Source organism: Paralichthys olivaceus, chromosome 2, assembly GCF_024713975.1.
Source record: "Paralichthys olivaceus isolate ysfri-2021 chromosome 2, ASM2471397v2, whole genome shotgun sequence".
NCBI lineage: Eukaryota > Metazoa > Chordata > Actinopteri > Pleuronectiformes > Paralichthyidae > Paralichthys > Paralichthys olivaceus.
In genome coordinates, this window is record NC_091094.1 from 25,536,277 (window position 1) to 25,556,627 (window position 20,351).

Here is a 20,351-nt window from a genome sequence, read left to right on the forward strand (position 1 = left end):
ATTTCATACTATCAGTAGCCCATCTATTTGTTTTTTAACGATCAAATCGTTGTACTTAATTAGTGCTGATGAAATGAGTAACAGGAACACTAATATCGCACCAGGTATAAATACACAGCTGATGGAGAAATGCTGCACAGCTACTTAAAGGAAACACACACATTGCCGCTAAAACACTAGCACTTGTAAAGGGCATGTGCACCCTTACACATGCAAGAAAAAAAAAGCACACACCCACATTAACACACATGCATGCACACACATGGTTATATCTGCACATGCAGAGTCGCATGGGCTTAAGATGCACAAATGCACACACACATGATTTTAAACTCATACGCACAAAAACATTAAAAAAATTCTGTCACATACACAAATGTACACACATGCCTCCATAGCTCATGCTGATGTGTGACTGTCAACACCAGAGGCTGACTGAGGAGGAGGAGGACGTAGAGGAGGAGGCTCGTGTTATGCTGCGCGGTGATTGGCTGTTGCCATACCAACGAGGGAGGGCCACAGCCGGAGACTGATGGGGGTGGAGCCCCAGGCTGATTATAAAAGCCTTCAGAGCAGCACTCTCTCCTCTCCTGAGCTGTCCCCACTGTGTTACTGAGTCTCAATCTAGTCTTTCCAGTTATCTGGTCAGTGAGGTGGCTCGCAGTGCTCGGCGTGGCGGACGTAGGGAGCGTGGAAGCGTGAGCTGTCAGAAGGACTTGTGGACAGGTTGGTCCATTTCCCACATCTCCCTGCTGAGCTGTCTGTCCATCACTGTGATAGAGCTGCGTGCATCTTGTGGATTAATGTGTGTGTGTGAGTGACACCTGGGAAGGCAGGGTAGCACAGAGGCAGGAGTCTGCTCCCCGGCTGCGTCTCCTCCTCATCCAGCCCTCCTGTGTGTGAGTGCGGATGACCTCTGCTCCTCTGTAAGTAGCTCTGCTGCAGCCACATCCACTCACATTTTTCATTAAGTCATATCAACCTGACAGCAGAGGTCAGGGGTCAGGGGAGGAAGAGAGAGGTCTGTGCTGTACAGTATAAGAGATTTGTTCATCATTAGCTTACTGACCATCTCTCGGAGTCGTTCTGTGCTCCACTGGGGTCTGCTTACTCGCCACATTAGTTGTTCCTCTCTTCTGAGATTCATTGATGGTGATCTTTATGTGGACTACATGAAAATCATAATGATCATATTGCTGTAAGCTGCAGAATGAAATTGAGAATGAACGTGTAATACTATTTCCCCTCTGTAACAAGACTGGTCATTACATAATGTACAGTAAGTACAACAGGTACTGATGTGAGGAAACATGATGTGAAAAGATGTTCATAACTGTGGCTTCTGTTTTCTGATCGCCAATTCAATAAGAACTCGAGGACATGTGAAACCCCCGCACTCACTCCACTCCACCTCTCTGCTCGATGGTCAGCCTCATGCATTAGTACTCACATGTAAACCGACACTGGAATTGTAGTATTGCAGGAAGGGCCATGCAAATACACACAAGTCCATCCACTGCACACACAGCACTGTTTATCTATGAGGGCCTGCAGGTGTAATTGGATGTCTGGTGTGATTGTGCATGCGTGCGTGCCTGTGTGCGCGTGTATGTGTGTGTGTGTGTGTGTGTGTGTGTACACAAACCTGGTTCCCTTTTCCATATCACTGTCATGTGTTGATGAATAAGGCAGACATTAGGCTGCTGTAGTGGTAGTTAGACTTTGGTTCATGTTGAACACATCACAGTCTGAATAAGTGTTCTAAATGTCATCATCATAATTATGTTGAAGGGTCTTCAAAAGCATCACTGTGGCTCATCAGCCATGTTATTTTTATTTTCCATGTTACAGCATTGAAGTAATTCCATTGTTCTCAATGCAACTATATAATTTGATTTATGATCACGTTGGCAGATTCTTACACTGTCTAGTAAGGCAATTGTCTAATGGTGATATAACCACCACAATTAAGCATGGTGTGTCACGTGTGGGCTGTAGCTTCTCAACCTGCTGACACCGTGTGACCAGAGCTCTGTATCAGTAATATTCAGCAGTGCATGCTTGGTGCTGCCCAATTGTTTTCTTGCCTTTACAAAATAAAAACACTAGAATGAAGATGTAATGAATGGATCGAACAATGTTGTTTATCAGTCATAACAAGTAACGCTTGCACAGAGTCTCTGTATACCTGCCTATCATGAGAATAGTGCTATTTTGAACAGGTAGCTCCGTGCCTCTGTGAATACTGTTTAATCAGTGTCCATAGTAGCAACATTTTTGCCTTAGCATGCTGCAGCAGAGGCACAATAGTAATGTTTACATAATCAGCTTATTACCGAGTCCCTGATTCATCACACAGCCCCGGGCCCACTCAGCCATGGCAATGTGAAGATGGAGCCAAACATATTCAACAATAGCCCTGTCACCGGCGCTAAACACCACTCACAGATGAACAAACACGTGCAACCGTTTGGTCAAACACACCAAATGAAAGGCGGTTCGCATTTTAGCAGTCGATCAACTGGCCACTGGGATGAAACACTGAGAGGTTAAATGCTTCAACAGGCAAGCATCATTTGTTAAACACAACCCGTCATGTGCGTAAAGTGTTCTGGCGCTGGAGGTTTCCTAAACAGCACAAAGATCACTTCCATTGTAGGCTGTCGTTGCTCTAGGGTTTTTGTGCAAAGAGATTATTTAGCAGCTTTGTGAGCAAATGTTATCTGGATATGACAGAATTTCAAGGTGAGGTTGTGTTACTCCTCTTGTAGTTTTGAGAAAACAACAAACACAATTGTCGGTTGTATGAGGGTCCATTGCCTTCAGCTCTTTACTAACAGCAGAACAATATATTTATGTTCATTGGTCAGTACAGAGTTGAATAAACTGTGAAGCAAGTACAGTACATACTGATAAATTCATAAATTAATAACCACAGCAGCTGCTTGTTAACACGCACACAACTCACCCAAAATAACACACCAGCACACATCCCGATAGCTAACAATAAATAAAATTGTAGCCGATGTCTGTGGCCTTCGCATGACTGTAATTAATAGGATCAAGAATTGTATTTGGTGTCAATGAAATGATTGGCAGGCCTACAGTCACTTACTGATCTGCCCACCTGTGTGCACCATGCCTGTGCTGGCACTGTAGACAGTACACTTCTTTGCACTTTACCAAGAACAGCCATTGATCAGTGAAACAGTAGCAGGAATATGCACCACGTTATAAACATGAGAATGCTTGGAGTAAACAAAACATGGGCTTGTACTAATGTGGTCTTCTCATGGTGCTTTAGGTGGTATCTTTGTATTCCTTTGAGAAATCATCATTTAAATATATAACAACATTGCCTCATATCAAAGGTCCACATACTTGGTTTCAGAGCCTTCAAACTCATCTTACAAACTTTATTTAGAGATTATATAATTATTCTCCATGCACAACTCATAGAGACAGAGTATCACAAGAAGTCCCAACTGATGCATTCACTATATGACAGGTTTCAGCTACAGCACCAAAAAATAGTCAAATTATGTCTTGGTGTGGATGAGCAGCAGCAGCACGCTCCTTCATGCGCCCCTAATCCTGCCAGGGTCACATTATCTGACAAAAGAAAATCATGTTTTTCCTCAACATCATCCTTTACGCTTTAAAAGATTTTCATCGGGGGGTGGGTGGTACATTCAAAGCCAAGCTATCCAGCTTTTTTTAAGCTATCCACACTATCTTAGGCAGCCAATGCTTCATATAGTAGAATTTTGCAGCCTAGCGGGAACACTGGACCAACACAAATGTGACAGGCCCTGCCTGGTGGAGCGAAGCTGTGTGATGACACCCTGAAGTCCAGGATTTGTTTGTCTGGGCAGGAGGGTGGCCAGCAGGCTCACATTTAACTGCCCCGCTCAGTGGTGTTTAGGCGCTTTAAATAATTGCTTGCTTCATCCTCCCTAGTTGTTAGTCCAGTGCCGTAGCTGTGATGGGTTATTAGACGCCCGCTCGCACACTGACACAGGCAGTACCCACCTTGGGACTTGTATGTGTTTGCTTTGTGCGAGTGGTGTGACGTAAGCTCTGAGTCAGTGCATCTCCTGTCAGGAGTGCGGCCATGAGCCAAAACCTGAGGGAAAAGTCCCAACAGCATGCACATTAGAATAATCACACATAATGTGACATGACGAGATCTGACCGATGTAAACATCTAAAACACTAAAGCGCTTTTATGCCATTAAACTTAGAAATAAAACACGTGCATCTAAGTTAATGTTCATGGTTTGTATTGTTTAGTGGAGAAAGACATGTTAACTAGAAACACATGAGTGAGCTGAGTCAACCAGTTGATCTTCATCACTGGACTCTTTTCTCTCTAAAAAGAACATTTTTTCAACACACTTGAAAATAGACACACCAAAAACTGCAGGTTTTTTAGACACGGTTAAACTCGCAAAAAAAAAAAGATCTTCAACTGTTTCCCAATACCAGTAGAGAAGTATCTGTTTTCTTTTTCCCGGTGTGTCACGTTCGACTTCAAAAACACTGTGGCTCAGAGCGTGGGCGAGCAGTTCGATCCCAGTCTTCCCCATTCCATATGTCTTTGGGCAAGATACTGAACCACCAAACTGCTCCTGACGGGTTTGCTGTTCTCATGGAAAAAGTGCTGCCCATAGATGCACTGTATGAATGTGTGTGTGAATAGGTGAATGGCAAAAAAAAAAAAAGCTCTGTAAAGTGCTTGAAGTGTTCATCAAAACTCTCTCACCTTGCTGTCTTGTCAAATTAACACGTTCACCTGGGTGTCTTCTTTTCATCACAAAGACCTGTCATTTAATGCAGGAGTAAATGCAAAATCAATCAAGCCCATTTAAATCAAGGCCTTTTACATTTTTCAAACCATTTTGAGTGCCTGGACCTGGATTCTTTCATGCCATCATTCTTTGGATGCTGACGGATTGTACAAAGCCGTCTTCATATGCTATCCTATAAGTACCATCCAGATGTGTCTCCTCCATATCAGGGGAGAAAGACTGAGGCACAGTGCATGGATGCCACTAAAGCACCAATATAGCTTCTGCAATAAGTTTCAGGGTGTTAGCAGGTGTTGTTATCATCAGGAGTAGCACACACACAGTCTGCCTGCTAAACCCAATACATGCCCTTGGTAACATTGACACTAATAGAATTTGGTGTTTGCAGGGAGGGAAGTGAAAATGACACCTCATTAAGGTTCGGTGTCTCGCAGGTTTTTGTAAGCTGCAGTCTAGAAAGCTCTGGCTCCCTGTCAGTGTAATTCTTCACTGTGCCCTTTTGGTCTTGCTGCAGTAATTTCATGTTTTCTGTCACAACAAACAGATATCCATTAGACCGAGCCTGTCTGAGGATGATAACTGTCTGCGTTGTTGCTATCTCCACTCTCCTTCTCTTGTCAGTTCCTGACTCTTCCTCTTTGTTTCTCTGTTCTTTCTTCCCTCACTTTACCCAAGAAGCTTTTTTACTCCACTCTAACCCTTCTTTTCCTTGTTCTGAAAGTAAATTTTGCTAAATAATCAGCAGAGACCTAGTCAGGCCTCACATTGCGTGGGGTAACACATCTGAACAGCTCGATGGTGACCCTCAGACATCTTCACTTAGTTCATGCATGTCACATGTGGACAGGCGGTTGGTGCGGTGTCAGGAGTTACGTGGACATTGTACTGGACTGTCTGGCCATTTTGTTGTAAAGAAGTAGCTGAGCCATAAGGCGAATCTTTTGATTTACTGGTCAGTCTACAATGATACCCTCACCTTTCGTCACAAGCTTTGGTTGGTGACCGAAAGAACAAGGTCGTGAAAACAATAGGTCGAAATTAGGATTCTCCATTGGGTGCCAGGGCTCAGCCTTACAGATAGAATAGGGTGAGGAGTTCAAACATCCAGAGGTAGCTCGGAGTAGAACTGCTGCTCCTTCATGATGAAAGGGGACAGTTGATGTGCTTGTTGTAGTTATTTATATACTTGGTGATTTTCTTTAAGCTTTTTTTGCTTGGGTGGTTGATAACACATTGCTCTGTGGTGTGACAAACTCAGAAAAGATATTTTAAATTGCTTTACACTGTCTTTATGAACATAAAGCCTTTTTTGTGAAAAAGATACAACAATCACCATTGTGATAACCATCCAGAGAAATACAATTATCTTCATAGTATTATAAGCAAATTTGCAGCATTTTTATATCTGATACACTAAAAAATCAAGTACATGACAATTCCTTAAAAATACAGGTGGTTAATAGGTTCCATAAATATTCAAAAAATCATTATGTTTGTGGGCTGGGAGTTTTTTTAATGGGCTGCTTAGTGTCTGCAAAATCTAATTTGAGTTAAACTAAAACAAATAGGTCAGTACAGAAGGGAATTAGTTCTCAAAACCGTTATTATTGTTGTTTTGTGTCATTTAGAACAAGAAAGAGCAAAATCATAAGTGTTACCAGTTCGGCTATCTGTGTTTTTTTTGTTATATTCTTCGTTCTTATAAATTAATATGGTATGAATGCACAAACAAAACAGCCCAAACGACACGAGGGGCCTGTTGCACAAACTGTGATAACCTGTGATACAACAGGCCAGTCTGATGTTGACCCCAGTGGTGTTGTTATTCACTCACAGCCCCTGGATACACTAGGCCCTCTGTTCACACAGGGGCAGAGGGTGACATGTAGACGGCAACAGAAGGGAAGACAGAGGGCTTTATTGTTGCTGTCAATGCTACTGTCAGTTTTGCTCCTAGTGACGTCTTCATTATGAGAAAAAACATTTATGAAGACATGAGTTGGATGAGGCCTAAGGACAATGTGGGATAAACAAAATGAAGAAAAAGTCAAGTATTCACGCAGAGAGATGGCAAGCGTGATGTATAAACCAAATAACAGAGCAAATAAGGCAGTGATTGTTGTCTAGTGAGACCCGACTCCAAGAAAGGATGGGGAGGAAACAAAAGGTCATTTTATTGCAGCTTTAGCCCAGCGATAAAGAGGAGATGAGAATGTGACAATATATTTGTAACCACTCGCCTTGTGTAACATTCCATCAAGATGTCAAGCAAGAGAATGCTAGATTTTTCCTACTGAATCCCAAGCTCAAGGTTGCTTCACTATCTGTCTAGACCAGACTTTTCTCTCAACTTGTCTTCTGCACAGAGAAGTGGCAGAATTGATTACCCCTGTGGGGGTAGGACCACCTTTGGGTTGCCTCTATCTCCTAAAACAATCAGGGCTTAAGCCAAGTTTCATACTCAGTAAAGAAGAGGAATTTAAAATTGCAGTTAGTTTATCCCAACTTCCCATCAAGTAAGACAGTGTTGTTCAAGGCAACAAGACTGTTGTTAGGGAGTCTCTCTTCAGGCTCTGTTTAAAGTTCATGTGGATATAATCTGACTGTGAGCTGGATGTGGAATAAACACAGATATGATCAGACTCAGCCAATTCTCTGGTTTCATGGTTCTTCAGTTTGTACAAATAGTCCTCAAATAAAATACCGTCTGATAAACAAATGACCCCTTTCAGAAGACTGATGAAGATAAGTGCTTTGCTAAGATAAGTCTAAGTAATGAATATTTTTTAAAACCAATATCTGATGTAAATCACTTATGTATTATGTGAAAGGTGTGGGATTATCACCCCACTCTGTAGTTTAACTCAGTTTCAAAGAAACACACAGGGTTGTTTCCACTTAGTGCTTTGGATTCCTGGTGCAACAACTCCACTCTATTAAAACTTTCTTCAACAAAAAAAAAGCTCTGAACTCGCTGTACACTACCGGCCCAGTATTAAACAGCTGGATTGACTGCAAGTATGTAAACACAGTGGAGCTTAAAGCAGCTACAAAAGCCAGATATTTCCCTGAGGTGATTGAGGAGCCACAACTGAGCTTAAAGTAAAGTGACTATTTATCAGGTGGCCAGACACAGGACTTCATGTGGCCAGACTAACAGTTAATGTAGATTTCTACATGTTCATCTAGTCCAAATACCGACTCAAAGTTGGGAAACTTTATATCTGAAAACAGAAAATTATAATCTCACATTTGTAATATAGGTGATATAATTAAGAATTATGTTCAGATCATAGACTGTATGATCAGGATACATGAGGTTTGCATTTAGCATTGTAGTTCCCACTACACTGTTGTATCAGTCTCCATTATAGTGTGTGTCTTATTGTTGTAAGAACTTGGCTGGATAATGGCAGCTAAAATTAGATTAGCTTCATTACAGAATAAACACAGCAGCTGTTTAACAGTAATTCTGTTTTAGCCACTCTGGTTTCTGTGAAGCAGCACTAGCAGCACCATTCATTTCTTTAGGGGAAAATGTGTGTGTGTTGTCTGTGTCTACAAGCTTAGTTGTTTTTCAGTCCATATGAACTACTGGAGCAGACAGTGATGTAGCCCCAGGCCCAAGGTCAGTTTTAGAGCATATGACCAATCACACACACATACACAAATAACACAGGTCCATGTAATGGTTATCAGTTCAATCTTCAAAAATAAAAAATAGAAACATTTAAATAAATGTATTTATTTGTCATTTTTGGAGTCATTTGTCTGATGATCCATTATTATATGGTTGGATAGAAAATTTGAGAAATGAAACAAACCAATATGTTTGTTTATTGTAGAGTATGTGAGAGGGTGGGATAAAAGCACGTCTGATTGGCTAGCAGAGGCTGCTTCATCCAATCCTAGCAGTGCACAGATCTCACTGTTGTTTTGAAGGTTCAGTCTTCACTTGAAATTCACCATTAGTAGAGACACAAACTCTGAGGGAAAGCTGTAAATATACAACAATTGTTCTTTATTACTCAGGATAAAAAAGTCAAATATCAATCCCATGATGCCAATGCTAGCTTGTTTGACTGTGTCTTGCAGATGCAGCTGTTGCGCAGTTAATCACTGTAACGTTGATTAGCTGAGAAGTCTCCGGCCTCCTGACTCACTGCTCTGTGTACTTCATTGAAGTCACAAAATACACTTTGCAATGGTGAACCATCCTTTTAGATTAGTATAATTATTCCCACCTATAGTATATATAAATGGGATTACTTATTTTGAATGATACAGTCATGGAAGACAATATTTTCAGCCTCTTCAGTCCAAATTCTTAACTTGTTAGAAATCCAGAGAAACATGTTAAGTTTCCAGTTTTCTATGTCTCTTTTTTTATATGGAGCCATAAATAGGAGAGTGACCTAGTGGAGGTGTGGCTGACTGGAAGCACACAGCTTTTTGACCTTGCTGTTTGAGTGTGTGCTTGCCTTTGTTTGCTGTGGACAGGCCTCACTGCTGCTTTGTACACTTAAGCTTTTTTGCCTCGATTAATTTATTTTACAAAACTACAAGTCACATTCATTTATCAAAAAAACAACCATTGGAATTTACCTGGACCTCTTTGGATCTCCCTTCATTCAAATCAATAAGCATCAAAGAACCCCCAGTCAACACCTTTTCTAGATAAATGGTCACTATAGAAAATGTAACTGATTATTTGCATTACATAGACCAACTCTGCAGATGTGGTTCTCTCTCCTTACTCTCTCTCTCTCTCTGAACCCTAACCTTATCCCTAACCTTAACTATGACATGCCTAACCCAAACTTAACCTAACCACAATTCACATATTACCTCAATCCATAACCAGGACCTCAGAAAATGAGCATTGTCTCATTTGGGACTGGGCTTTAGTTCTCACGAGGTATGCAATTTCACCACTGATGTAGCTACACACTGAACCTATAAGTGTGTTTTCTCCCTCTGTATCTCTTGTCTCGGATGATGTTTCAAATGGCAGACAGTGCTCTGTGCTCTGACGTTCACCTTTCTCTCATTTATTTTTCTGTCTATGCCTCCTCCATCCTGACCCTCTCAGAGGTCACAGCTTGTGTTGGCAGCCTGTGCGGCTGTCAGGAACAGAAAACCACCATGGCAGGTTTCACTGGACAAACACGGCATACGGATGAAGCTGTGGTCCCCACATTAGCTTGCTAATGGTCTGCTCCATCTGTGCCAGAGATGCTTTTCCATGGCCTCCCATGGTCATTCATTCATTCATTCATTCATTCTTTCATTCATTCATTCCATTCCAACAAACTGGGTGGGAGAAAAAATGAAAGAGCGTCACAAAATATTTGCCTGAGGTTTTGAATCTGAGCGTGAGCATTTGTGCACTCAACCCCCAGTGTGAGTCACACTCGTGTATCTCCATGCCTTTTGCTGTATGCCTCATAGGTGGACTGTGTGTCATATTCTCTGAGGGCTGTGTCCACTGACCTGTAGAAAATCTTGAAGCCCATCTAACAAGCCCTGCATCTTTTCCATCAGCTGGCCCTCTCTACATGAGAATGCATCAGGGGATTTGTGTATTTTACTTTCGGGTCATGAGACCAATGACATATGGCTTTTTGCTGAATCCAACTGAATCCTCGTCAACCCCCCCCTGAGGCAGCTATCATTCAGCTGCTCCAGTGGATTTGGTCACTGGCCAAAAGGACAATTTTTGTTTGCACTGGGCAGGTCATGTATTTACAGTGATGACCTTTGAGGGGATGGGATATTTGAAGGTATGCTGTGCAGAATTGTTTTTAAAAAAAACGACCAATACTCAAGTAACCCTGCCCTCATTCTGAATCTTTTTATTTTGGTAATAAAGATCATTATTTTGGTAATTTGCTGTGTTCAGGATGTTTCTTGGCTGTATCTTTTGGATGAAGGCTGTGTAGCCTCCCCGGTCAGTATGTGACTGCATTCACATAGGTGTACCAAAATAAAATAAAAAATCCATCCATCTATCCATCTACCCAACCTAGGCAGGAGCCAACTAAAACAAACATTCATCCAAAATATACACGTACCAAAAATTAAGCAAACATGTATAAAGGTATATTCAAATAAATTAAGATGCTTTTATTAGTATTTGCTGAATGAACAGTTGTATATGTCCTCAAAGTGTAAATTAACACTAAAGACAGACATGATGTCTGGGGTAGTTTAGGCGGTTTTTGTGCTCTAACAAACTCTTCTCGATTGTATTAAAAAAGTCCCTTAACAATACATGTGCCAAGTGTGAAGCCAATAAGATGAACGGTTCTCGAGATATGCAAACCAAATACAGACAGACAGATTTTGAGCATGCAAGTGTAGAAAAGAGAAAGAAGTTTGGGGAGCTCTTGTGAATGAATAGAAACTTTATTGTAATTTTACAACATACAACGAAATAAAGGTGCAGCTCCAGAAAGTGTTTCAAGGGATAGCTGACCCACCACCAAAGAAGCCCGAAAGTAATATTTACATTCACATTAGTGCAGCGCACACACACACCCACACACATGAAATGTAAACAGGCCCTACAGTGCAACCGAGTAGAACAGCTTAAAAATGGAACGTGCAAATATATGACAGACTAGTTCCTTACCTTCTAGTGTCAGATCTCTAGTATTTCACCAGCTTGTCCTCTTACTGTTTCTTCGGTCACTACAATTCACAGGGATGTATTCACTGTTACCATAAATGTATAAATGTTCATACTAACCCGCTTTTTAGAGTGCATGAGAATGTACATGATGTGGTGGGAATGTGTTCATCTCATGTCTGACTTGGTTTAGTCATTTATACAGTAACTGATGCATAGGACACAACATTGGAAATGCAGACATTGCGATTAGTTGGGGGCGTCCAAATCTGTTACAAATTTTACTAAAATGATTAATTTCAACAAAAACTACTTTGCAAATATTTGGAGACAATCAGTGATTTAAAAAAAAACAGGAAACTAAAGAGGTTTTGCTGCACCAATACCATTGTGATGTCGGGTAATCACTTTAGGGCTTTGAACAAGCAATAAATGATTATTTCTGTTGTGAGGACAATCTTTCTAAAAGCCTCAGATCTCCCCAATTACACAGTGGACATGAGCTTTGTGTTCTGGCTCGTGGTGCAGTGACAGTCCTCCCTGCGTTCAGGTCCACAGCTGCTTCTCTGGCCTTTTTCAAGTCTAATTTGTGCCTTCATCTTAGATTTTTTGTTGATAGGGAAGCAATCACTGTCGTACTGAGTAAAGTTATTTACAATTTCATTGCATCAGAAGACTGTGATCCCATCTGTTATATTGCTCACATGAATGCCTCACAGTCAACTGTAGATTTGTCAGCTAAAATGTATTAGAAATAATTGTTATATCAGAATTAACCTTCATGAAGATGCATGAGATGGAGGAGGGGGAGAGAAAGACGAACAGACATCAAAGAGGAGCAGGAAAATAAAGTGGAGAGGAGAGTGGGCGCCGTGGCAACATGAAGTGTGTTTGTGTCGAGGGAGGATCAGAGCTACAGGCAAACTGAGATTTGCTGGCACCTCATCCGGAGCGGTGTGTGTCTGTGTGTGTTTGTGTGTGTCAGACAGTGTCACACAACTTCCTTCCTTTGACAGAGCCGCTTAGTGAGTGATGCCAGAAACTCTGCAAAGATCCAGACCCTAAAACTGTACCCTTGTCCAGACAGACGTCTGTTGTTTAGAAGATAAATGAAGCACACCACCAGTCCTGCGCACACACACACACAGACACACACACACACACTGCCCATTTGTCCGTTTAAGTTGTAAAAGAAGGCAAATGAGGGAGCTGAGTGAATAAAAAGAGGCTCCCTGTCAGAGTGGAGCTGTTGTATTTTTCCATGTCCCGTTCAGAAAAGAAATGGTTCATATTTTAGCTCAGTCAAGAGACAAGAGGGAACAAGTGCAGACGACAGCAGATGCCAGGAAGAGAATATCACGCTGGAAATAAGAAGTATAAAAAAAGAGATGAGGTGTTGACCTGTGGAGACTCTCTCCTGGGCGAGACACAAGACATCTCACATCCTCACACACTGCTGCCCAATCACAAACACTGTGTTGTTTGGGCAGAGGGGAACATTTCATAGGAAGCATATTGACGACAAATGATCAAATGATTCTAATATTTGAGATTGCAGAGGTGCTGATTCTCTGAGGGGAGAATTAGATTTGAGTGGGCAAATCCCAATCATGTGCTCACATTCTGTTGAGGCTGCAGTCTCAGTTACCAAACAGATGTTTTGTCTCAACAAACTGGAACAAGAGACACACACATATTCGGACATTAGAGTTGCATCTTTTCCACATTAAGTAGATACAAAGTCCACACAAGCTTGAAAAAGCTTTTTCAAAATCATTTACAAACATTGAAAATACTCTTCCTAATTTAGAAACGCTTGGCAACAACCTGTGACTATTTCAGACGTATTCTTAGCATTCACACAAAAAATACATTTTTGTGCAGAATAATAATGATTAAAAATAATAATTGTTGATTATTATGTATTATATTTAGTTTTTTAAATCAACCAAAACAACCTAACCACATTGTATCATGTTCTTTAGATATATAACGGTGTTGTACTACTCACAAGTGACAATTAGCCACAAAATCATTGCCAAAGAAATAGAGGCTAACACAATTCCACACAGTATGAATACACTACTTTCATATTACTTTGCCATATTGGCTTAAGAACTGTGTCAACTCATTTAGATTTTTTAAGATAAAATAGCTAGTGCTGTTATTCGTCTCCATGTGTGGATTATAAAACCCTCCAGGGTTTAATTGTAATAGTCTTGACAATGGTTTAGGTCAGGAGGATCCTTCACTTCCAGGTCAAAGTGAGCATGTGATGCTGTGCTCTCAGTTTGTACACAGTGGGATGGAGACTACCAACAGGGAGTGGGAACTTATGTCATTGCTGATGCAAATAAGCAACAAATCAAATCATCTGCTTGACTCATGACTCACTCAACCACAGCTCAAACTCTACTTTTACATTGTCGTACTTCCACAATATTCAGCCATGATTTACAGGTTTGGTAACACAACAAAGTGAACAGAGCCATGGTAGAAGAAAGATTCTGTACTATGGACTAAGCTCAGAGTTATAGGGTTGGTCTGAAGTGTAAACAGGGAGCATGGATGGTAATGAAATGATTGTAGATGTGCGTATGGGCCCTGGACTCTTCCAAGGTTGCAGAAAACACTTTCATATTGGTTTTTTAACATTTCACAGAAGCTTTGATTCATTTCAACCTTGTCACTCAAAGATAAGCAACCTTGAAACTCAGCATGACGCTTATTTTTCATTCTTCTTAACCATCTTTTTGTTTATTGTTCTTTGTTTCAGTACCTTTTTTTTTTTTTTACAAAGATTACTTCTTAGTTTGTACTTTTCTTTACATTGTCCCATTTGTCCTTTATTCATTGTTGGTGAAATTAAAGTTTATATGATTAGCACTGACCCTTTGTTTTGCATACAGTCATGGTTGGCTTTATTAGCAACTAAGGTTCTTATTTTGTTTAGTCTCAGTCTCAAGACAATTGGGTTGTGCTGAATTCATGTGCAGGTACCTTGCAAATGGAGGATTGTTTGGAGCTAACAATGCGTGTGTTAACCTATATATCTGTTCACTTCCATACAGATCAACAAGCTAAGAGCTTTAATAATGCAAATGCTTGGTCAGAGGTTCAGTCTGTCACTTTGCTCCAGAGTAAATGTGGTGTAGAAAGTCATGGCCCTTGTATCCTACTAACCTTGATCCCCTGGCTTTGTGTCGAGTGCCACAATTAGATTGAGATGTGGTTTTAAGCTGCCATGAAAAGAACAGAACTCTTTGTAAGAACATAATATAATTAAAATAATAACAATCAGAAGAAGAAGAATAAAAATGATCAAACATGTGCTTTACAAAATCATAGTTTGACATTTGCAAACAATGCAATTTCTATCAACAGCTCTTTGATATGAATATCGGGGCCTGAGTCGTACTTGAGAGTGGTTTTAAGACAAATGCAGTTTTCTGTTTTACAGCATAGCTGAGCTTGATGTTTTCTGCACATTTTCTCTTGCTAATTCTTGACTGAGCAGTATGTAAGTTTGAAGATAGTCTTTTTTAATAATAGCGACTCATTAACAATGTTAACACTAAAAATGATGATGTGTTAAGAATTTTTAAGGTTTTTTGAAGAACACAATTTGCTTAAATAAAGAACCTTTTTCAAAATATATTCAATATTCTGTGGCTGTGCTTAAAGCTATAGAGCTAGTGATTTCTAGTGAACTAGGAATCAGGAACTGTGCATGTATGCTGTACATATAATTGGCCCCGCTGTGTGAATTGTGGCCCCAATTTAGATCCAGCTCTGGTTTCGTCCATCTATATATACAGTGACTGGTAAGAACACTTAAAAAAAAACCACCTACATTTATCATCAGTTAAAAGATGCAGGGATAGAGGTATGAACTTCTCATCACAGAAACAAACACGTCCTCCACATTGAAAAGATAACAACAGAGTAAAGGAAAATAGAACTGTTATTCAGCTCCTGAGACAAAGAGCTCTTTGTACTGTTGTTTTAACACCAATGCCAGCTTGCCTGAGTGGATTACACCTCTTGTTTAGAGCACAGCATCAACTATAGTATACAATTAGTTTTATTCACCTCCTGTATGAAAACAAGTGGAGGCACTTCCTGTTTCACAGTGTAGACCTGCAGGACAGTATATAGGAAGTCAGCCTCCACAAATACCACCTCACACATTCTTTCAGGAAAACAGCATCAGCCAGGACCGCAAACCCATCAGCCCTGCAGCCACCTGCATTTATCTCTGCAAAGAAAGACACTTTTTTCCTCTCCATCTGAATGTGCTTAGTATCTGATAGCTGTAGTTTTTTTTTTTCTTGTGTATTTTGGCCGCCGTGATCCTATCAGCCAGAATCACTGTGGGAACAACCACAGTGAGCTCCTGCCTCCCTGCAGTGAATTATTGTGCTAAGATATCATGTGTTTGAAGAAGTCTGTCTTAACTCTTGCGATGATGACAGTGATAAAGTTGTGACTGAGCCAAAAGTCTTTTCTAGCTCTCAAAATATAAAGGGTCTGTGTTGCTGCTTTTACTGCTCATTGAAAATGGCTTTGATATTGACAGGTTTGACATTCCGGATTTTAACATTGGCTCCTTTGAGCTACTGAGACTTTGATTGATTTCTAAAGGCTCCCCGTGTTTATAATGAGAAATCTTCCCTTTTCCCGGCTCTGATCTGGGGATTACTTACTTACTGTCACTTTTTGAGCTGCCTCCTCTCCTCCGCTCATTGTTCAATTTATGGCTGCCACCCACACCTCTCTTGTTCTGAGAAAGCCTCTGTTGTTTTCATTAAACTCTGGACTATCTTACACCTCTTTACTGTTCAGACTTTAAGTATATGGACAGTGACTCATTTCTTTTTTTTCTGGCTCTGAGCTTCAGCACATTCACTTTGAAATACAAATATTAAAAAAGAGTGCCAAGTATTAGCTTTAATCAGAGCAGATTTGCATGAGTGGGAGATGAAGACCTTTTAATGCATAATGCCCAAGGATGAGCGGTTCAAAAGTAACTGGACAGATAAACAAGAATTGGAATAATTTCCATATATTTTTATTTTTGAGTGGAAATCCTTTGCAGTTGATGCACTTGATCCCAGAGACATCAGCACTGATCCGCTGCTTCACCAAGAAGAATGCAGCTCAATTTGACTGAGCTCAGGGGACAGACTCGTCCAGTCGAGAATATTCCACCTCCTCACCCTCAAAGGCTCTTTTGATGCTTTGGCCATTGCAGCAAGTGTCCTGCTACTGTGGCATAGATTGTATATACAGGTGGATAACATTACTGCTCCAAAAAAGTGAAACCAAATGTTAAAGGTCATAAATCCAACCTTCTCCATGTCCAGGGATGGGACATACACCAGACTAAAAAAAGTACACGTCAAAAGATTTTTTTCTCAAAGATGCTTCGGTCAGTTTTGGGAGTTCTTATTACACTGATGTTTGTCCAAGCCTAAAGAAATTGTGTTGAACATCATGATTGACAGCTGAGACTGACACATGATTGGTGTATAATTAAGTTAAACCTCTCCGCCCCCGTATTGCCACTGCGCAGAGTCTGGATCCCAATGCACAAGTTAGCAGCGTTCATATTCAGGTTATTTTGGCTTCATATCTGAAGGGTGGGAGGAAGTGGAGACAAGTCATCCATTTTCATATTCTGTCTTTTCACTGAATCTCAGCACAGAATGCTCCTGTTTACCTCTAAATTCATTCTGCCAGCCTCCGTCAGAAATATAAATGTCAAGGAGAGGAACTAACGACAAGGAACCACATCTGCCTACACGTTAGAGAGCGTTCTTTGCAGTCATAACAAGGGTTTCTTCATCATGCAGATCTCCCACAAGACAAGTCCTCAGTCTACCATTTCCTAGATTCTCTGTGTGCACCTGCTTTCTCTGAGAGGTTTTTGAGCCTCTTTACCCTTTTCTTTACTTCACCTCTTCGCTCCTCATATCGACGGACAAATCCACCTCAATCGAAATGGTGATTTTAGTGCAGCACATACGCCCAAGAGACTATAAGCCGACAAGTGTCTAATTAGTTTTGAACCCATGCAATTGGGTATACTGTGTTGAAGGGGCTGTGTCATTATTATTGGAAATGGCATTACTGCATTTGTGCCTTAATGTGGTTTCACAATCAGTGAACCCTCATGTTGGCTGATCTATGGACATTTTCACTATGTAGAAATTAAAGAATCAGAAATAGAAAACAGCTTAATTTCTGGTTAGAGGTAAATGTCTTATTCACACATTTCCAGAACTTCTTTACTGCTTGCCACAGTTTGTATGTCAAAAGCATAGCACAGCATGAGCACAACAGCTCCCTCAGTTTGGATAGTTCATAAGTAACATCAGCTTGTGTGAAAATCCTAATGTTTACCATTAAAATATATCAGATATAATGTATATTACAGCAAATTGGGTGCATACAGGAAACTGTCTGAGCTCCATCTGTGTAAATTAAAGACTTCACAAGTATTCAAGCCACACAGGATTATAAGGCACAACTTATTATTATCCTCTTAACTCTTACAAGGAAAACAAATTGGTGCATCTTCACCTGGTTTCCTGAGTCTGCTGCCTACTTTAGCTTCCTCACACATAAACTCTGATTACCAAAGTGTTAACATTGCAAATGTCTGTCTTACCTTAGAACAGACATTTATCTTTTAACCTATCTCTGTGTAAAAAAAAGCAAGCAGTATGTAAATAGCAGGTTTTCCACTCTGAGCTAACAGCCAGTTTCCTCTTTGGGGTACTGAACATTTTCCACCCACCACTTGTGACTGAGCAGCGTGAAGCACAAAAATACCTCCTCATAATTTTTTCAGTCATTCTTTTTTGTTCTACCTTCAACAATGATGTATATAAGCAGAAATAGGCTGCATATTGAAACCACATTAATGTGCAGACTCTGAATGTGCTTCATGGCATGGAGAAAATCGGAGTGGATTATTAGATTATAATTAGATTATCGATCTGGTTGCACTCAGTGGGGTTGTAGTCTCTTGGTCGACTGGTTAGTTGAAATATGCTCTTGCCAAATTTTCATTGAACAACTTTGGATCCAACCTAACCAAGACTGCTAAATTGATACACTTCTCAGATTTAATGTTACTGAACTTGTACTCCAAACTAAAGCCGTTTTCAGACATGAACTCCAGAGGGTGTCCTTGCAATTTAGTCTGGACTTTCTCCAGAGTTCAACATAGCCACTGGCTAATAGTTAATCCGATGAAGGATCTCCTGCTGTTCTCGCATGAGCTCATCGAACATCACATAGAGTTCTTACAAGGCTGCTTGCCAGAGAAACTCCAGAAGCCTCTCTTTTAAACATTTACATGTAGCCCCTCTGGATAATGTCAGGAGATTATCTGGAGTTCAGCGCAAGTCTGGAAGCAGTTTATTGACAAAATGTCGAAAAAGGAATTGATCTTGCTGCACTTGCTGGGTTTTCTTTATTTGCCTACAGTTCTAGCACTCAAGCTCTTAGTGTGTGTTTTTTAATTTCATTTGTGTGCATTTGTTTTCATGAATTCATGCATGCATGTGCATTGCATGTTCCTGATTCCTGACAGAAATATCTTACTAATAGGGCTATTGAGGCCTAAAAATAACAGGTTGGAGTCTCGCTGTAATTGAGCCCATGGCAGACATCTCTTCTTTAACAATAATGAGCAGACACACACATGCAGATATCCATAACACTAAAGAAATCGAGGAGACCCCATGACACCAGTCTCTGGATCACACAGAGCAGGGAAAAAGAAGAGAATGAAAAGATGAGAGAAAAATACAAGGAAAGTGAAAACTAAGTCGAAGGGGTGGCTGTGGTTGCTACTGAGGCAGGGACTCTGTTGATCAGCTGCATTCCTGCTGCTTTCTGCCTCATTATCAGATGACTGTCGTCAGTGAAGCTGCACAGAAAGATCCAACACACGCTGCACAAACTGCGCAAGCAGGGAATGTTTACATGGTTTCTTTGATTGGGGCTGTACTTTATGTTCTTTACACAATAATATCTATTTCTGGATTGGTTTGCATTTAAAAAACATCCTCATATCTCTCTGTAATTTTAATTTATTGTTCAGCCTTATGGTTCAGATATCGGACCATTAAACTTTTCTTCAAGAGAATCATTGAACAGTCAGCTGCATTTATTGATGGAGTGGAGGATTGATTGTATATTGTTGGTAAAAGTCATTCTCTATGTTTCTTTCTCCCCCCAGGGTCTGCTCATCAGCAACATGAACAAGATGAAGAACTTTAAGAGGCGTTTCTCTCTATCTGTTCCTCGCACCGAGACCATTGAGGAGAATGAATTCACTGAGCAGATCAACCAGCTCAACATTCAGCATATTCAGGGTAAGAACCCCTATATATACCCTCACTTAAGGTGTCATTCCGCCACATGTGTCAGCTTTTTATAATTGTAAAGATCTATTCATCCATCCATCCATCCTCAGATACAGTCCTCAGATATGGTGCACAGGTCTGATGAACCCACAGAGAGTCATCACTCAACCCTACTGCTCCTCTCAGCTGTATCAAGCATCTTAGCTCCTTCAGTAATTCTTTTAGTTTAATGTCCAACAACTCTAATGTATTAAAATACTCTCTCTCTGCTATCTTCTTCAATTGTGATTCCAGCTGCAGCTAATTTATTGACTAGCTGCTTGACACGGTGAAGCATTTAACAGCTACATTGATATTTCCTTCAGGAGATGGTGGAGATAAGTTTCAAGTTTCAGCTCATTGTTTAGCTCTTTATCTGGAAACACCACACGCATGTTGCATATCGCTCTGTAAATGAACACCAAAACTGTTGCAAGAAATCCATTATACAGAACCTTCCACTTCCCCCAAATCGAAAAAATCCGTTTT

The 20,351-nt window shown here is 40.5% G+C and overlaps 1 protein-coding gene across 2 annotated transcripts in view; it reads left to right on the forward strand.

The window, feature by feature from the left end:
* The first annotated feature begins 579 nt into the window (after positions 1-579).
* Positions 580-20,351, forward strand: part of cdk18 (cyclin dependent kinase 18) — a 44,189-nt gene continuing 24,417 nt past the window's right edge. The window contains exons 1-2 of one of the 2 annotated variants that reach the window (XM_069513312.1): positions 580-726; positions 19,697-19,832. In XM_069513312.1, coding sequence (XP_069369413.1) covers positions 19,715-19,832 — 118 coding nt within the window. In that variant the 5' untranslated portion in view covers positions 580-726; positions 19,697-19,714. Of the gene's footprint in view, positions 927-19,696; positions 19,833-20,351 lie in introns of both variants that reach the window. The other variant, XM_069513305.1, reaches the window with a different exon arrangement.